The sequence below is a fragment of the Sarcophilus harrisii genome, chromosome 4 (assembly GCF_902635505.1).
Source record: "Sarcophilus harrisii chromosome 4, mSarHar1.11, whole genome shotgun sequence".
NCBI lineage: Eukaryota > Metazoa > Chordata > Mammalia > Dasyuromorphia > Dasyuridae > Sarcophilus > Sarcophilus harrisii.
Genome location: NC_045429.1, coordinates 100,312,598 through 100,332,218, shown reverse-complemented (window position 1 = coordinate 100,332,218; position 19,621 = coordinate 100,312,598). Strand labels below are relative to the sequence as shown.

The following is a 19,621-nucleotide window of genomic DNA, read 5'->3' as shown; positions in this document are numbered from 1 at the left end:
AGACCATTTTTTTATGATTTCATCCTTGTGAGGATCTCCCCAGAGGCTAACTCCCATTCCATACAGATTGACCTGTTTTGCAATTTATAATCTTAGAGAATGGGGAGGGGGCACCCCTGAAAGGTTAAATAACTTGTTTGGGAGCACAAACCAGGTCTGGACTTGGATTCAGCTCCTCCTGGCTCCAAGGCCAGTTCTCTTCACTATTATTCATCATGAATATGAGTTGTTACATTAAAAACAAATGGGCAAGCTGGTATGTGTTCTTTACTGGCAGACCTTGATTCATGAAATAGGTCTGTTCCTGAACTTGTGGCATGCTAATTGAATTTGTTTAAATGAAATCTTCCCTTTCCTTTCATTTCTTGTTTCTTCAATTATACTTGTTCTTCAATTTGAAGTGACATCTTAGCTTTCAATTTCCCAGCTTTCTCTTCCCAAGTCTCTTTCTCAAAGAGCTGCTTTTCTATGGGGAATAATTACCCACCTCCTCAGTAAAATCTCTCTAGACTTGTTCAGTGCTTGAAGGCCAAAATCTCCCATTGCCTCCAAGGCCATCTCCACTCATCCTGATTTACAGCTTTCCATCCTACCTCATTTGTTTCTAGAGAAGAGATTGAGACTGATTATTTTACACAGCCCTCCCTCACTCAAATTCAATTCACTTCCAAGTGTCAAGACATCATATCATCCTCCTGATGTCATTGGTCCTCTTTGAAAAGGATAAAAAAGAACAGTTTTCTTCTTCTATACTCTCTTAGCAATGAGAATCTGTAGCACTTAGTTACCTACAGTATTCTATTGTTCATCATTATTTTTATGGGTAAATATCTTTTGTTCCCAAACAGTCTAGGTGATCTCCAAGGTCCCTTTCAGCATTAGAATTAGGTGATCTATGTGCTTTGAAATGCTTTGGAGACAGAGAGTAGAGGTTTCTTTGGTACTCCTTAAATTATAGCTGTAAGCTGGATTTATGTTTTCTACTTTTTCTGAACTTCCTGTACTGGCTACACAGTAGGTGCTCAAAAAAAAAAAAATCAACAACCCATTTGTTGACTGACTGATAGAACTGCTGTGTTTGCTTTTGAGGGTCAGATCAAGATTTTTAAACAAGCTATTTAGTAGCTATATGACATGGGACCACTCATTTAAGCTATATGAGCCTCAGTTTGTCATTTGTAAAATGGAGTTAGTACCTGTGAAGAGTAAAGATTAATTGACACAATGTGTGTAAAAGATTGTAACTATAAGGGACTATGTGTCGGGCATTTTTTTTACTCATTTTGGAAATTTGGGTTTTAGTTGTGAATTTTCTTTAAACAGGCACATCTATATTTATTGACAAGATTGTCTGCCTGGTTACAATTATACCCTAGGCAGGTTCCAAATAATCTCTTCTGCCATCTGAACCTCTATTGATAATAATATAACAGCACTATGCAGTGTCAATGTCAAGAAAGGTGACATTTGATCAGTTGTTCTGTGTTTGTGTGTGTGTCTGTCTCTCTATGCCTCTGTCTTTCTGTCTTTGTCTGTGTCTCTCTGTGTCTGTCTCTCTCTGTGTCTGTGTGTCTGTCTCTGTCTCTCTCTGTGTGTCTGTCTCTGTCTCTCTCTGTGTGTCTGTCTCTGTCTCTCTCTGTGTGTCTGTCTCTCTCTGTGTCTGTGTGTCTGTCTCTGTCTCTCTCTCTCTCTCTGTGTCTGTCTGTGTCTATCTGTGTCTGTGTCTCTGTGTCTCTCTGTGTCTCTGTCTCTCTCTGTCTGTCTCTCTCTCTCTCCCTTTCCCCTCTTTCTAGTGGAGGAACTCATCAGTTTACACACATACATACACAATGAATTTTCTTAAATCCTCTGCTATTGCAATTTGGTCAGTTACATGATCCAGTGAATAGAAAGCTTGGTCCGGAGTCAGGAAGACCTGAGTTCAATCTGACTTCAGACATTTACTAGCTGGGTGATACTGGGCAGGTGACTTAATTCCTATCTGCTTCAGCTTTCTCAACTGTAAAATGGAGCTTAGGACAACTCTTTACTCTCAAGGTAGTTGTGAGGATCAAATGAGATAATATTTATAAAACACTTAGTACAGTGCCTGGCACACAGTAGGTGCTTAATAAATGTTTGTTCCTTTTCACTTCCCTTCTCTTAAAAGCTGTTCTACTCTATAGTTCGCACTTTTGAAGCTTCTACCAAGATTTAAGCACAAGTCAATGACAGACTATGTTTTCTACCTAGAGCCAGGCTATCTAAATATGAAGACTCTCATTGTGAGGTGATTGACCATTAGAAAACACTTTTTAAAAATCTTGATAATCCCTAAATGAGACAAAAAAGATTCTCATCTATAATCTGATCAGCACAAGGCTAAAGGAAACTTTTATCTACTGTGACAGGGACACAATGTCTGTGATTTTGCTACATTTTAGGAAGGACATTGTTAAAGCAGAGCACATTTAGAGCAGAGATCCCTAACTTTTTTGAACCTTCCTGGAAGTCTGTTGAAGCCTATAAACTTCTATTATAGATTCTTTCTAGGAGTAATGTATTTTGTTTTGTTTTTGGAGGTAATTGGTGCTAAGGGACTTGTTCAAGGCCACACAGATAGCAAGTATCTGAAGCTGAATTTGAACTCAGGTCCTTCTAACTTCAAGGCTGGTGAAAATAATGTTTAGTTTGGTTTTTATTCATTATTAAAATAAATACAAAATTTTAGTGAGGAGCTAGTAAAAATAAAAATGTTATTCTTCTCTAGGTTAAGGCAAGTAATAAGCATTTATATAAAATTAAAATTATTTAAGGCAAGAACTCCTGATTTAGAAACAAGAACAACCAGGATAATAGAAGACTTCAAGATCACACATATGAGAACAGCTCAAAGGAATGAGGGTCCTTTGGCATGAAGGAGGGAAGAATTGGGGCTTGGGGCAGTCTTTGAAAATTTGAAAGTCTGACAGAAAAAGGACTAATTTTGCTTTGCTTAGTCCCAGAAGGTAGATAGTTAAGCATGGGAGAAGCTTCAGGGAAGCAGATTTAGACTTGATATAAAAAAAATTTATAACAAACAGAGCTGTTCAAAAGTGGGGTGGACTATGCATGAACAAATGGGCTCTCCCTCTCTAAGGAGACATTAGTCTGGACAAAGACCTGCCAGAAATGTTCCAGAGTGGATTCTTATTCAGGTACTGGCTGGTTTAATGCTAATAGAAGAGATCTGCCTTAACAACTTCAGAAGGACTGTGCAAATCAATAAGGCCTTTGTATATTCTCATCTGGAATCAATTCCAGATCTTTGATTCTTCATTTCAAGGAGTTTTTCCTGGTGATTTGAAGTGTCTTAGTGGGCATTCAAACAGATCTCTTCACTTTCAAGTTCTCTTTGGTTCTTTTATTTGGATCAGTACCCACTTTCTCCAGTGATTTCATTGAAGGGTAAGCTGCTTCAGGTCAGTGAATGGTCACTTCATACACCATAAGTGTCTTACTGATATCTTTGAATGCCATAGCAATAGAGGGACTCCTTGACCAACAAGAATCCAGAAAGATCTATCATCTGAACATTGGTCCCCACAAATCCCAAAACTCTGCCAATTAAAAGCATTCACAGGATGCATCACAGATTCTTGAAAAAATTAATATTAGCTCCTAGTTCCATAGTCCCATATGGCTTTTTTCAAGGACAATCCCAGAAGAGATAATGCAAGTTTTATTTCCCCCATTTACATGAGGAAACAGGTGCAAAGAACTTTATCCAAAGTCACCAAGATGATTAATATAAGAGCCAGTCTCAAATACATTGAAATTTCCATGTTCCCAGACTTATTCCCCAGAACATTCTGCTCTCTGGATCTCTGTTTCTTTGACTTTGTCTCTGTCTGTGTCTCTTTCTATGTCTCTGTCTCTATCTCTCTCATCTTTCTGTGTATCTCTGTCTTTTTTCTCAGAAAACTGTGGTGCAAAAAAACCTTGCCCAAAGTCACCCAGCTGGTTAATATAAGAATTAGACTCAAATACATTGAAATTTCCATGTTCCCAGACTTACTCTCCAGAACATTCTGTCTCTCTGTGTCTATGTCTCTTTGACTTTGTCTCAGTCTCTGTGTCTCAGTCTCTCTGGTCTTTCTGTGTATCTGTCCTTTTTTATATATAAAGCTTTTTATCTTCAAAACATATACACAGATAATTTGACATTGACCCTTGCATAGCCTTGTGTTTCAGATTTTCTCCTTCCTCCCACCCCCTGCCCTAGATGGCAAGCAATTCAATATATGTTAAACATGTTAAAATATATGCTAAATCCAATATATATATATATATATATATAAACATATTTATACAATTCTCTTGATGCAAAAGAGAAATCAGATAAAAAAAGAAAGTAAATATATCTCTTGTCTTTTTTTCCTCAGGAAAGTGAGGTACAAAAAACTTTATCCAAAGTCACCCAGCTGGTTAATATAAGAACCAGACTTAAATACATTGAAATTTCCATGTTCCCAGATTTACTCCCCAGAACATTCTGTCTCTCTATGTCTCTGTCTCTTTCTCTGTCTTTGTTTCTTTCTCTGTGTATCTGTCTTTTTTTTCTCAGGAAACTCAGGTACAAAGAACTTTATCCAAAGCCACACAGCTAGTTAATATAAGAAGCAGACTCAAATACATTGAAATTTCCGAATTCCCAGACTTACTCCCCAGAACATTCTGTCTCTCTGGGTCTCTGTCTTCTTGACTTTGTCTCTGTCTCTGTGTCTCTGTCTCTTTCTGTGTAGCTGTCTTTTTTTTCCTCAGGAAACTGAAGTGCAAAGAACTTTACCCAAAGTCACTCAGCTGCTTAATATAAAAGCCAGACTCAAATACATTAAAACCCAGTTCCCAGACTTACTCCCCAGAACATTCCAGGTGCCTCAACCCCCAATATTCACACACATTCTTCCCAGTCCTTAGTCTGTTCTGATTACTGTACCTCAGTATCTTTCTAGTCCATTTCCGTGTGCTTCTAGCCTTTCTTTGTCCTTCCAGTTTTCTCCCCAAATCTTATTCCCCACCCCACCACCTAGCCCAGTCTTTACTCCTTGCCCCCTCTATCCCATTATTCACCCTCAGTCTCCGTAGGGACCTATCAGAACAGCAAACTTCCCCCCCACCTCCATCATCTTCCAGTCCCCCTTGCCCACCTCTGCCACCTGGAGAGTGCCATCCATTTCTCCAAAGGGCAGAAGATAGTTTATTGAGCTGACTGTCTCCCCTCCCCATCAGTTTCCAAATTCACCGGTGATTTCGGGGGACCTGTGCGTCTATCTGCCAGCGGCCAGGTGTCCCTACCTGTTGGAGAACACATCGTTCCTCTGCTTAAGTGACATAAGGACATAAGACAAATCTTATTTGTTTGCTTTTCAAAGCGCGTTCGCGTATTCAGCAGGCTACCTGGTGTTGCGCTTCAGGAGCCGGCTGATGTATCGGCAAAGCCCTCGCCCTTCTCGTCTTCCCACCCACGCCCAATCCCGGTGTACCCATTGATTGATACCCCAATCACTTCACTTTCCGAGCCTTCTCTTGCAAAGATGTCAGTCTCGCCCCCGCCTCTCGCTGCGGGAGCCAACCAGGGGAAGGAGGGCCTGTTCCAAGATCCTATATAAACCAGCCCAGCCCCGGCCAGCCCCGCCGGAGCCCCAGCTAGTTGCTCTGCCAGCTACCTCAGAGCGCGGACTGCAGCAGTGGGTACCCGGCAGAGGGCTCAGCTGGGTGAGAGAGCTGTGGGGATAGTCCCTCCGGGAGGCAGGGAGTTGGAGCTGAGCGCTGGTGGGACAAGCTTCTCAAAGAAAGTTGGGGGAAAGTGGCATTTCGGGGTGGAGATGGCTTCCTCTGCCTCCAGCTTGCTTAACACCTCGCTCATTAATTAATTATTCTCCGGGTACCTCGTCCTTCCTTACCTTTCTTGAATCTCCAAGTTCATTCCCAGCTCCCCCTTCCCTTTTTGAACTATCATATACACACCTTGCCTCTATTTCTACCCTCCATCTAATTCCTTTCTGTAGCCTTTCCGTCCCCTTTACAAACTTCTTCCTCTCCCTAATTTCCTTTTTTTCCTCTGACAAGCAGTTTATGTTTCTTTTATTTCAGTTACTTTTGTCCCATCTAAACTCCCGACCTCTTTTCTTTCCATCCCTTACCATCGTTTCACCTCCCACTCTCCCAAACATCTTCCCCTTCCCTATCTCCATCTCCCTCCTCTCCTTCCTTTCATTCATCCGCCCATATTTCTTCAAGCACCATCCCATGGATAACTTTCCTCTCTGGACTGTCAACAGCACCCCGTGGAGCTCCCCTTTACCCCTAAACGCCACCACACCCTGGCTGGGTAGGGATGAGGAGGTGGCCAAAGTGGAGATCGCGGTGCTAGCCACCATCCTGGTGCTGGCCACCGGCGGCAACTCGGTGGTGCTCCTGGCCCTGGGCTGGCCGGGCCGCAAGCGTTCCCGCATGCACCTGTTTGTGCTGCACCTCGCCCTCACCGACCTGGGGGTGGCACTCTTCCAGGTGTTGCCCCAACTCCTGTGGGACATCACCTACCGTTTCCAGGGCTCTGACCTCCTCTGCCGCGTGGTCAAGTACCTCCAGGCCCTGAGCATGTTTGCTTCCACCTACATGCTGCTGGTCATGACCTTGGACCGATACCTAGCTGTCTGCCACCCACTGAGGACCCTCCACCAGCCTAGCTGCTCTGTCTACCCTCTCATTATTGCCACCTGGCTCCTGGCTGCGGGTCTCAGTCTCCCCCAGATCTTCATCTTCTCACTAAGGGAGGTGAGGCAAGGTACTGGGGTGCTAGATTGCTGGGCTGACTTTCGCTTCTCCTGGGGGCTTCGGGCCTACATCACATGGACCACACTGGCCATCTTTGTCCTTCCTGTGGCCGTACTCATAGCCTGTTACAGCCTCATCTGCTATGAGATCTGCAAAAACCTGAAGGGCAAGACTCAAGCTTGGGGAGTGGGAGGAAGAGGCCAGAGGGCTGTCCTGAGAGGGGCTGCCTCGTTCCAGGCTCTGGGAGGGGCCATCCAGGGCCTGCCTTCTCGAGTCAGCAGCATCAGCACCATCTCCAGAGCCAAGATCCGGACCGTGAAGATGACCTTTGTCATTGTGTTGGCTTACGTTGCCTGCTGGGCGCCTTTCTTCAGCGTCCAGATGTGGTCAGTGTGGGATGAAAACGCCCCTGATGAAGGCAAGTGGGTATGTGTGCTGTTGGGAGGGAAGGAACTCCTCCCCTGGCCTTGCCTCAAAGGAAAAGCTTTCTTCCAAGGCAGAACCAATGAGGGGGGGGGTCTTCCCAGGAACAACTAAGGATTTATTGCATGGTTTGTGAGAGAACCTAAATTGTTTCTGCCATTTAAGAGTGAGGGTCAGAGAGGGAGTAGTTGTAGTCTGAGCCCTAAACACTCTTATGTCACCAAGGAACCCTGGGAACCCTGCTCTAAAGAGACTGTCCTAAGCTTGGTGGTCTGGGGGAGGTAAGGAATGGGGAAAGAGATATTTCAGCTAGGGGGGAATGCTAAATCTTCAGTGAGCAATATTCAGAGACATCTCTGCTGCTCTGGAGAGAAGTCTGGGGGGCTGTGCATTCTCGGTGCATACTGGTGATTCCTGGTCACCATGATGAATGATGATATTAATATTCAGTGTTTCTATGTCTGATTAAGGTCCGCACAGTCCCTCACTAATATCTCAGTGGCTGCTTACACCAGCTGTGAGAAAGGTACCATTTTGATTCCCATTTTATAAATGAGGAAACAGATGCAGAGAAGCTAAATGACTTGGATAAACTCATATAGCTAACAAGTGTCTGAGGGGAGTGGAACAGCCCAGGCTTTTTTGATTCCTCGTTTAGTGACCTATCAGCTTCACCTGAACTTACTTTCAGTTCGTGTCAGTATGGTACAATGGACATTCCTCTATGGACACTTGTGTAGTATTCAGCAGCTATTCTCAAGAAACCCTAAGAAAGAAACTTCCTGAGAGCTTTTCAAGGCCCCTTATAAATCAGAATGGCAAAAACACTGACTGGAATTGGAAAACCTGGTTTAATCCTGGCTGCCCATTGCGTAGCTGTGTGAATTTGAACAAGTCATGTAACATCTCAGATTGTTTCTTCATCTGTAAAATAAGGGAGTTGGATTAGGCAGTCTTTAAGGTTCCTTCCAGTTCTAAATCTTAGATGCCCTTTCTCTCTCAAACTTGAGAACTGGCCTTCAAGGAAGCCAGAGAGGATCATTTAGGTTAGCAGTGTCAAAATAAAAAATGATAGGGGGGAGGACTAAATTATGTTGCATTAAGATTTCCCCAAGTTGCATATTGACTTATAAAACAGATAATAATGATATTTAGTTTTCTATTGTATTTTTACTTTTTTAAATAAAATATTTCCCAGTTAGATTTTAATTTAGTATAGGCAGATCCAACCTAGGGTTTGACATTTTTGATTTAGCTCATGATCTTCCTCTGCCTCCTTCGGAAAGGTGAAATCATAGAATGGAAAGAGCAGGATACGAGTCAGGTGAGATCTGCATTTGGATCTCAGCTCTGTCATTGCTAGTTGTGTGACCATGAGTCAGTCACTTTGCCTACCTGAGCCTAAGCTTCCTCATCTGTAAAATGGGAATAATAATGCTTTCAATTGAAGCTTCACAGAGTTCTTGAAGCAAGTATTTTGTAAGTCTCAATGCATTGTAAAAAAAAAAAAAAAAAAAAAAAAGAGAGAGAGAGAATTCAAGCATCCTTATTAAAAAAAGAATACTGTGGAGTCGGTATTCTGAGTTTGGAGGGCATGTGGTGGGAAAGGTAGACTTCAGTCGCACAACAGTTTCATTTGGAGAATGGAAACCAAGTGTCCTCTTTCCCCCTCCTCCCTCCTCCTCCCCACTCCGTTTCTTCCCTCTCCCCCCTCCGTTTCTTCCCTCCCCCCCCATAAGAGAGTGAGAAGGGGCTAGATAATAAGATCCTCAGAGCATAGAGGAGATAGCTGCTGAAGACATGGAGAATTCCAGAGTGGCAGTGAATGTTACATGAAATCTTGGTGCAGGATGGGAATTCACCAACAGAAAAATGGCTTCATTCTAGGAGGATTCTTTTCCACGTTGGTTAATACTCTGATGAGGATGTGGAGAAGTCCAAGTAAGAGGCAGGAAGGCCATTGTCCTGAGTCCCCCAAACCTATCTGTGAAAAAACCCTCATCTTACCAAACCCTCACTGAATATGTTGGGGATTCTGGCAAAATAAACAAATAAACAAAAAATACATTAAAAATTCCTATCAGGCTGTCCAATTCCCTTTGTCTTTGAAGAAATGTCAGTCTCTCTCTTCTCATATCTTCCTTAATTTAATTTAACTGGTCCAAAGCCAAATACTACCTGTCAAGTGAAAGTGTTTGTATTTGGCAAACGTTGGCAGTGTCCAGTAAAATTAGCAATTGATTGTATAGTGCACAGAACATTGGAACTTGGAATCAGGAAGAGGCATGTTCATCTTCAAATCTGGAGTCAGAGAATTGCTAGCTGTGTGACCCTGGGCAAGTCACTTCATCCTGTTTGCCTCAGTTTCCTCATCTGTAAAATGAGCTGGAAAAGGAAATGCCACTCTAGTATGTTTGCCGTGAAAATCTCAAATGGGTTGGTTACAACTTGCCACCACCACTGAAAAACTATATAAAAATGTATATGTATATAATAAATATATAAATATGTTATATATTCACATTTATAAACTATCTAAAACTGACACATATACATATATGTGTATGTAGGTATTCATGTATGTTTTATGAATGTGTGTGTTTTATATATGTGTTATAGATAAATATAGGAATTCCACTATACTGTTATTATATTAGAGTACCTTATTTGACTTCACTTTATACTTCACCATATTAGTGTTGGACCTGCAATCATAGGCCAGGAGTTCAAACCCCAGCCTTGCTACTTAGTTCCCGTGTGACAATGGACAAGAGGTTTCCTCAGTGTTAAAATGAAGGGTTAGGTGACCTCTGAGGTCTTTCAGCTCTCCTATGATCCTAGACCAGGCTGTGAATCTAGACTTAGCCCTTATTAGCTAGGGAAACCCCAGTTTCCTCATCTATAAAATGGGGATAATAGTACGTGTTCTCTCTCTCTCTCTCTCTCTCTCTCTCTCTCTCTCTCTATATATATATATATATATATATAATAATATTATATTATATTATAATATATATATATAATGTATGTGTATAGTATGTGTGTATAGTGTGTATATATAATGTATATATGGAAATGTTGTGAGGAAGGTACTTTGTAAGCCATATATAGGATGTTCCCTAAGGCTATAGCTTATAATTAATTGCACTAAGACTTTGGGAACATCCTGTATAAATGGGGATTGTTAAATTTTTTTGGAAGTCATTATTATTGTTTGCGCTGGCCCCAGACCCTGAGAGTCCTGGCTCTTTTAATAATAATGATAATGATAATTGGCACATCTTCCTTTGTACCAGCATATAGTAGGAATGTAATGAATGCACCTGATTGACTCTTAGTTTTGCAAAGGTCTGTACGTAAGTTATCGCATTTCATCCTCACAACTCTCCTATAGGTAGATGATATTATTAACCTCATTTACAGATGAGGAAGCTGAGGCTGAGAGAGATAAGACTTACCCCAAATCACACAGTATATAAGCTTCTAAGGTAGGATTTGGCCCCAAACCTTGCCTACTCCACCACGGCCCCCTTTGCCTCTGGCTGACTTGATGTTTCTCCTTTGGCAGATTCCACCAATGTGGCTTTCACCATCACCATGCTGCTGGGCAACCTCAGCAGCTGCTGCAACCCCTGGATCTACATGTGTTTTAGCAGCTACCTGCTGCCAGCTCCGATGCGGGACCTCTCCTGCTGTGGGCAGCCCCAAGCCGGACTGAAGAGACGATTCTCCAATGGAAGCCTCTCGAGCCGTCGAACAACCCTCCTCACACGTGTCAGCCACCCTCCGCACCTGAGCCTCAGTGGGAGCCCCCGGCCGGAGGAAAACCTCAAGGAGTTCTTTGCACCCAATGAAAATACCATCGTTGAGACCAGAGCCCTTTAGAAGAATCCCCAAAGGGACAGAGCACCCTTTGTTTGGGGGGATTTTATGTGGTAAAAGTGGGAAGAGGAGGAGGGATGAATTGAGAGGACCCCTCTTTAATCTTTTATCCTTTTAATCTTTTATCCTTCTCCAAACTTTATCCAGATCATAGATATACAAGCTCTCACTAGGTCTGTCTTCACAATCTTTCTATGCTGGTGTATGGGGTGCTCAGGGGGACTAGAACTTTTGGGGTGAGGTCTGGCCAAGCCCATGGCAGAGCTACTTTATCCATCTTTGTGTCCACCTGGTGCTGAACCTCGGCTCCAAGAAGCCACATCCTGGTAAACCTTCTCAGCAGAAAAGCTAAGTCCAGCTGCTGGTAGCCAAGGGGATGTCTATTTTGAGCATGTGAAGTCTTCCCTAGTGGAATGGACCAATAAGAGCAGTTTGTTCCCATGGCCATGAAGCAGGCTGAAGCAGGCATTCTGGAGAGCTTGGAGCTTGGTTAGACCCTGAAGATCCCCAAGTCATCCACTGCATCTTGATTTTTGTTCTGCCCCTGGTCTTTGATTCTGGAAAGGAGAATGAGGCTGAGGATTTCATGCAACTGTGTCTCACTTAAATTCACTTCATTCAGGAATTAAGACATCACCCTGTGTTGTCATTTGGCTCTGCTGAAACGCCCTTCCAGAGCTTGTGTAGACTTCACTTCCCAGTCATGCGGAAGTCCCAGCGGAGGAGGATGTTAATGTCACTGATCAATCCCAAACTTCAATGGTGATGGGAGATCCCATTGTCTCAGAGCCAAAATTAGAGACCAGCCAAGGTTTAACACTTCTGAAGGAAATGTCAGACTTAATGGTGACCATAAGACCAGAAACTCATTGGTGTTGGCTCTTGACCGGCACTATGAGAATTGTGCTTTTAAAGTTAAAAATTATAGGGTATTTTGGATCTGGAAGGAACCTTAACTGCCATCAAGTTCAAGGTCTTTCCTTTTACATATGAAGAAACTGTCACCGAAAGGGTAAATTTCTTATTCAGAATCCCAGACCTGGTAAGCATCTGAGATAGGATTTGCTGAATCCAAGTCCAGCATCCTTGCTACTATTCTGTACTTTTAGGAGTTGGTAAAGTAAAGTGGAAATCAGCCCACTATGAAACTGCTTGAATTTTTTAGCAATGGGATTATAACTGAAAGGGGCATTAAAGACCAGAATCTAATGCTCTTATTTTGCAGAGGAACAAAATGAGACCCAGAAAGGTTATGTAAGTCATCCGTGGCACTTGTGGGATTTGAACTCTCCTCTTCTGTATCCAGATACAATCTTCTTTTTACTGTACTATACTGAGTTGTAGATGAGGAACCTCCTTGGAATTGGAGCCACTCAGGGAAAGAAGTTTTTAGGGGGCCTGGGGGCCTGATGAAGAAAGGAAAATAAAGGGGTCCATAGGCTCATTTTGTGGCAAGATCTGTTTTTGTGGGTGGGACACATGAATTCAAACCTCAGTTTTGCTATTTACAACTGTACCTGTGTGACCACAGACAAGTAGTTTGCTTCTCTGAGACTCATTGGTAAAATGAGGTGGTTGGAACCTTAGAGTTCTTTTCTAGTGAACTACAAGTAGAAAATTTTAGACCTACTGCTCTAAAGCCTTTGAGGAGCAGTGAGGGAGAAGAAATGATGATTTAGCTTTGGGAGCTGTATCCCTGTCAGGGGGGGATTTGGTAAACACAATAGAGAAAGAGGGGGGGTTTCTTTAGTTTGTATGAAAAGAACCTTAAGCTAAATCTCTTCTACCTGTTTTATGCTTGTACGTAAAGGGACCTGGGTTACAGCCTCCTCTGGGTCTGCCCTGAGTGATTTCCTTAATCCTAAAACAGGGGGATCTAGGTCCTAGCCCCAGAATCCTGGATAACGGTGGAACCTCATGGTTCTTAAAGCAATCATGAAGGGAAAAAAAGACATTGTGATTAAAGACAGGTGTGGCCTTTGAAAGGTCAATAATGAATGTATAGTAGAGATGTACTAGGATACCATAATCTACAGTAGAGAACAATATTTTCATAGTAACAACTTTTTATTGTTAGAGGAGTGAAATATCAATCTTGGCCCTGTCAGCAGCACTGATAAATTCTAGCTTCTGCAGTGGTCAGATTGCTCAATTTTGCCTTAGGGCAAGGATTCTTAACCTGGACCCTTCTGACAGGCTCTGAAGTCTTTGAATCTCTTCTTAGAATGCCATTTAAAAATCTATAAAATAAATTATGTAGGATTACAAGGAAAATCACTTACATTGAAATATAATTATCAGAATATATTTTTTTGAAAACCAAGTTCATGAAGAAGTGATATCCCTACACAGGCTACTGTGGAAGATGAGTCTTTGACCTTTCTCTGCTCCATGTTAGCCTACCCGCTGATGGCTGCTGTGAATTTTATTAAAAGAGAATCGCCCATTCTGACTCTAAATACAATTAGAAGCTCCTGTCTGTTTGGACACAATCGGCTCCTCCACTCTCTCTCCCATCCCTTTCCAATAAGGTTTTGATTACAGATGGTATTGATTTGTAAATAAAATTAGAGAGCTTTACTGCCAGTATCACCTCAGATTTTATTAAAAAAAAATTTTTTTTAAAGGTTGAATCCATTTTATGAAGATCCATGCATTTAGAGAGAAAAGACATGGGTGGAAAGACTGGATGTTTGTTTGATTGAATCCCTCTCCCTCTCTCTGTTTAATTTTTCTCATTTGTAAAATGAAAGGATGTACTAGATGACCTTTAAAGTCTCCTCCACTTCAGACATTGTGACCCTGTGAGCTCTCCCAGCATCTTCATCTAAAGATGTTGCAAGTGCCTTCAGTACCAGAGACCTGCCTTTTAGTTCTGTAGCTTCCATCACCTTGGTTTGAGACAGTTTTCATATGTGCTCATTAATATGTAATCAATCCCCTTCTCCTTCCAATCATTTTGGTTATCTTTTCTCTTGTCTTTGCCTATATTTAATTGAGCCTTTGAGATGACTTTTGACCCTCTCCAGACTTACCAAGCTGCCTTTCAACGGCAGTTTTCCTTTTTAGTCTAAAAGTCCTGAATTTAATGACTGTAGGTAAATGGGTCTCATTCCTAAGAGGTGTAGTTTAATCACTCTAGAACTAGAATAACTGAGCCTGTCATAGCCTAATTCAGTTACCTGAAAATAAGAGGCTCAAGACCAAATATTAGAAAATCATAGATTCTGTCTTCTAAAGTGTCCCTGTACCATTATAGGAAATACATTTGGTATGTGTTTTTAGAACTGGAAATTACTCATCTAAATCAGGATTGTTATATTTGCTCCTGGCAGCAGACTACAAAATTCCTTAGAGGGCTCTAATCTGAATAATAATGATAATAATCTGAAATTGTTGTTGGAAAATGTTTAATAGATAAATAAAAATACAGGATAACATGTTAAGAGACAATGTTTCGATTGTCTCACTCTTCATGATCCTATTTGAAGTTTTCTTGGCAGAAATAATGGAGCCATTTCCTACTCCAGCTCATTTTACAGATGAGGAAACTGAGGTAAAAGGATGAAGTGACTTGTTCAGGATCACACAAGCTAGACAGTATCTGAGGTCAAATGACTTAAAAAGATGAGTCTTCCTGATTCTAAGCTCAGTGCTCTGTGCACTGTGCCACCCAGCTATCTTATACAATACAATGTTAATTTGTTTTTTTCCCCTAAGCTAATAAGTTGCCTTCAGGAATTTGTTTCTATCTAAGTTTGAAACCACCATTCTCCTTGACTTCCTCCTTGCATCTTAAGAGTAGTCTGTATATATAAGCTCTTGTCTCAATTCCTACTTTTGGAGAGGCGTCTTAAGTTCTAGAGTAAAGTGACATCTCATCTTCAGGACTCCAGAGGGATGCTCTAATGGCATTGGGCCAAGCCTCACTGGTGTGTGTCATTATAAACTGATGATCATTTAGTCAGCCAACCATAAGGAACTTGCAGGATGGAGTACTTTTCTATTTTCTTTAAAAAAAAAAAATTGGTACCCAAGAGAAAATTTACACATCAACAACAAGATAATAAGAATCAATTCTGATGGATGTGGCTCTTTTTAACAGTGAGGTAATTTGGGCCAGTTCCAATGGTCTTTTGATGGAGAGAGCTATGATGGGGATTGAGTGTGGGTCGCAACATAGGATTTTCACTCTTCTTGTTGTTGTTTGTATTTTGTTTTCTTCCTCATTTTTTTCCTGATCTGTTTTTTATGCAATATGATAATTGTGGAAATATTATAGAAGAATTGCACATGTATAAAATATATTAGATTACATGCCATCAGGGAGAGGGTGTTGGAGGAAGGGAGAGAGAAAAAAAGTTGGAACACAAGGTTTTGCAAGAGTGAATGTTGAAAGCTATCTATGCATGTTTTGAAAATAAAAAGCTTATAAAAATAAATAAATAAAAATTGGTACAAAACAACCCCCCCAAAATCTGTGATAGACCTCCATGAATATATACAGAATCCAGGGAAAAGTAGGCTCAAGTTTAGTGAGGATTCACATTTGGTGAAAGGATAATCCACAGGAAGTTCTTCATAAGCATATTTCACTTTCTTTGCTGGGCTTCTCTGTAGAGCTTTAAATTTATACCCTGCTGTCTCCCCAGTCTTTTATGAGCAGAATGTGTGTGTGTGGTGTGAAGGAAACCAAAGCTTTGTGGTCAAAGGAAATTTTCGTTACTAGAAATATTTGGGTAATGAAAGGGGAAATTATATTATGTCTGTGGAACAACAGACACTGGGAAGGGTAAGTTGAAAGAGCCAATATTTTCTCAGATCTTAATTCAGCTTGGGTCTTCTGCTCTGAGATGTCTCTCCTTTTTCTGAAAGAGATTTCTTTTTAGGCAGTTAGCTGAATGCCTTTCATTTGAAAGGGTAAAAAGCAAATCCCTGAGGAGCACAGATAGGACTGAGCTGTGACAGAGAAGAAGGGAGGGAGAGAGAGAAAGGGAGAGGAAAAGAGGAGGGGGAGGACCTGGGGATATTTAGGCTTGACAGGGTAAGAATTAAGAAAGGAGAGATTAAGAAGAAATGCTATTTTTTAAAGGAGAAAAACAACTTATCAAAATAAAAAATGATATTTTTAAAAAGGAGAAAGCCAAGTTATCAAAATAAAAAAGAAATATCTTTAAAAGGAGAAAACCAACTTATCAAAATTTTTAAAATGATTTTTTAAAAAGAGAAAACCAATTTATCAAAATGAAAAAGGAGAATTCACAGAAGATGATGAGGAAATGTTTAAAAGCAGTTTTGTCCAAATATATGCCAACAAAACTGTTATCTAATTAAATAACCTGATCCAGGAAAAAGAGAACAATAAGCCATAAATTAACTCCCAAAGGGTGTGAGAAAAAGAGAGAGAAGGATGGGGAAGAGGAGGGGAGGGAGAGAGTTAGAGACAGAAATGGAGAGACAGAGAAACCCAGGTTTTATATATATTTACAGGTGAATTCTCTTTACAATAAAAAGGTCTGAAGTACCATTCCAGCCTTCTATTTTATATGAAAACGTCTATTAAAAAAAACAAATGAGTGAATCCTATCAGTCAAAAAATAATTTACTCTTATGTACATAAACCGATTGCCTTTCCCTTCTAAGATACTTTTTCCATCTTCTCCATGTATTCTATGCTCCTACTGATTTGCACATTTCCTCTGTTATTAGAATGTAAGCACCTTGTGGGCAGGGACTGTTTTTATCTCTCTTTGTATCTTCTATTTTAGGCTCAGTGTTTGGCAGATAGAAATTAATTAATAAATACTTGATTACATGATGGATTTTCAAAAATAGAAGAAGAGGATATCATCCTTCTTTGAGACAATAAGATTCTGATGGCCAAGCAAGGAGAAATAAAAAAAAAAAAAAAGGTAGTTCTTTCTTTCAACATTTAAAAAGTTGTAGCCCAGAAGACAAACAGGACTTAGATTTGTTTTGCTTGATTGTAGAGGGCAGAATGAGCAGCAATGGATACAAATCAGTATCTCTCTCTCTCTCTCTCTCTCTCTCTCTCTCTCTCTCTCTCTCTCTCTCTCTCTCTCTCTCTCTCCCTCCCTCCCCCTTCTTCCCTCCCTCTCCCCTTGCCCAGTAAACTTTGGGATTTTCAAATGCTGTCAATAGGTTACTTTTTTACTCCCATTGCCCCTTTTCTTTACTATTTTTACCTCTGATATATTGGTGGCCTGCCTGTATCACAATTTATAAGGCAAATGCCCAACTCTAAGTGATATATATCCCAATTTAAACGAGTATATTACAGCCCCGAAGAATATTTGCATTTTAAATCTAAACTCTCTGCAGAGGGAAGACCGTGTCCCTGATTAATCCTGTTTAATCCATTTGGGGAAATTTTAGGTATTATCTTGGAGCTGAGAGATTTTTGTTGGTGAAAGGGTGAGTAGACAAAGAAGGCTTTATTTTCCCTTCCACCCAAACCCCTCATCCCGCCCCCAAATCATACTCTGGTAACCAGGTGTGAGACTAGCCTGATCTAAAAAAAAATACAGAAATAGCATGAATGGTAACATGGGATAGAGGTTTTGAGAGGTTAGAGCACATTTACTTTAGATGTCTCATTCCTCCTCTTCCTTTCAACCGGTTGCAAGGAAAAGTTAACATTGGTTCCGAGAAGAGCCGGGAATTCTTCCCACAGTCACCAGATGGCGGCATAGTTCTGAAAGTGCCTCCCAGTTTCTGAATGGCCAATGTTAGCTTCTTTGGGATTCTCCTTATTCCCCCGTCATTCTGCCCTCAATAATAATCCGATTATTATTGGCCACATAATAATCCAGAACACATAATAGGTCCTAGCTACTCCAAAGGGTCATTTTGGGCGGAATTTTATCATACACTCTCATTTTTCCTCATAGCCTCAGTCTCTCACTACCTAATTTGTTCATTTTACAGAGAAAACTGAGATTTATTCAGTATCACATAGCAAAAAATCCAAGCAGAATTTGAATTCCGGTCTTTCTGATTCTAAGGCAGGCACTCTATCCACCGTGCCTGTTGGCCTACCTGTTTCCTAAGCTGTCATTTAGGGTCCTAGCCTTATATATTAATTAATCAATAACCAATGCTTATTCATTATCAACACATATTAATTTCAAATTAATAATCAATTAGTTGTTTAATAATTAAGTCTTAATAGATTATTATACATTTATAAATGTATAAATATATATGAACATATAAAATTATAGATTTGCTATAATATATAGCAATATATTAATTGCATCAGTTTTGTTAATAAAACATTAGTATTTATTCACTAATAAATTATTAACCAATTAATGAAGTACCATAATTTGTTCATATATATTATATTTGTTAATAAATTTGTTAATATATATGAATATATAAATTCACATATGAAGATTTATAAAATATAGCAATATATTAACTAGATCAATTTTGTTAATAAAACATTAGTATTTATTCACTGATAAATTATTATTAATAATTAATGAAGCATCATAATTTGTTAATATTTCCATTAATGAACTATTATTAATTAATAGCTCTAGTTATTTATTAATTCTCTATCTTCAGGAGTGACTTCAATTCTTTCTGATATAATACTCATTACATGCATTTTGAGAAAACCAAGCTCTTGGGACTTACACACACACACACACACACATACACACAAGAACAATTTAATTATTGTTAATAATAGATCATATATATATATATATTGTGCTTAAAGATTTATAAAACCCCTTAAATACAACTTGTCCCCATTTTCAAGAAAAGGAAACTGAAGCCCAGTGAGACTGTGACTTGTCCATGGCTAGTAAGTGACAAAGGCAGGATTCAAATCTGCAACTCCCCTGACTCCAATTCCTGTATTTTTCCAAGGCATTCCACTGTTTCACTTAGGTCACCTTTCTGGACATTTTGTCAATTGTTTAAAGTCAATTGTTACTAGTCTATTCCAAAGTCTCATTAGCCCAGTCTCCTTACAAGATTCACCCTTTGTTTACTTGGTTTGCACTCATCAGGAACATTTGGCAAATCATTTTATATCAGATATTCTCAAGTATCTATGACATTTTTGGGGACCATAGATTTTGTGCGTTATCTTCAGAATTCTAAGTTTGATTGCCTTCTTTTTTTTATTTTTTGTCTCTTTTTTCCATTTTAATCATTTAAAAGTTTATTAAAGTTTTTTATTTTCAAAACATATTTATGGATAATTTTCAACATTCACCCCTGTAAAACCTTGTGTTCCAAACTCTCTTCCCTCCATTCCCCTACCTCTTCCCTTAGACAGCAAGTAATTCAATAGATGTTAAACATGTGCAATTCCTCTATACAAATTTCCACAATTATCAAGTTGCACAAGAAATATCAGATCAAAGAGGAAAAAAATGAGAAAGAAAACAAAATGCAAGCAAATAACACAAAAAAATGAAAATATCATGTTGTGGTCCACACTCACTCCCCGTGGTCCTCCCTCTGGATACAAATGGCT

General features: G+C 40.1%; 1 protein-coding gene across 2 annotated transcripts; it reads left to right on the top strand.

Annotated features, from left to right (window-relative positions):
- The first annotated feature begins 5,666 nt into the window (after nt 1–5,666).
- AVPR1B (arginine vasopressin receptor 1B) lies at nt 5,667–14,572 on the top strand. Of its 2 annotated transcripts, none has more exons than XM_003767642.2 (2): nt 5,667–7,216; nt 10,790–14,572. In XM_003767642.2, exons 1-2 carry the CDS (start codon nt 6,097–6,099, stop codon nt 11,104–11,106), a joined length of 1,437 nt encoding a protein of 478 aa, XP_003767690.2. In that variant the 5' UTR covers nt 5,667–6,096; the 3' UTR covers nt 11,107–14,572. The 2 variants fall into 2 exon arrangements, with proteins under 2 accessions (XP_003767690.2, XP_031793109.1); XM_031937249.1 differs by having other exon boundaries at nt 5,667–7,224; nt 10,790–11,000.
- Nucleotides 14,573–19,621: the final 5,049 nt, after the last annotated feature.

What these genes read in the sequence shown, in the direction of transcription:
- AVPR1B (XM_003767642.2), top strand. Translation starts at nt 6,097, where the DNA reads ATGTTTCTTTTATTTCAGTTACTTTTGTCCCATCTAAACTCCCGACCT. An exon ending in TGAAAACGCCCCTGATGAAG is followed by an intron (nt 7,217 to 10,789) that starts GCAAGTGGGTAT and finishes CTCCTTTGGCAG; the next exon opens with ATTCCACCAATGTGGCTTTC.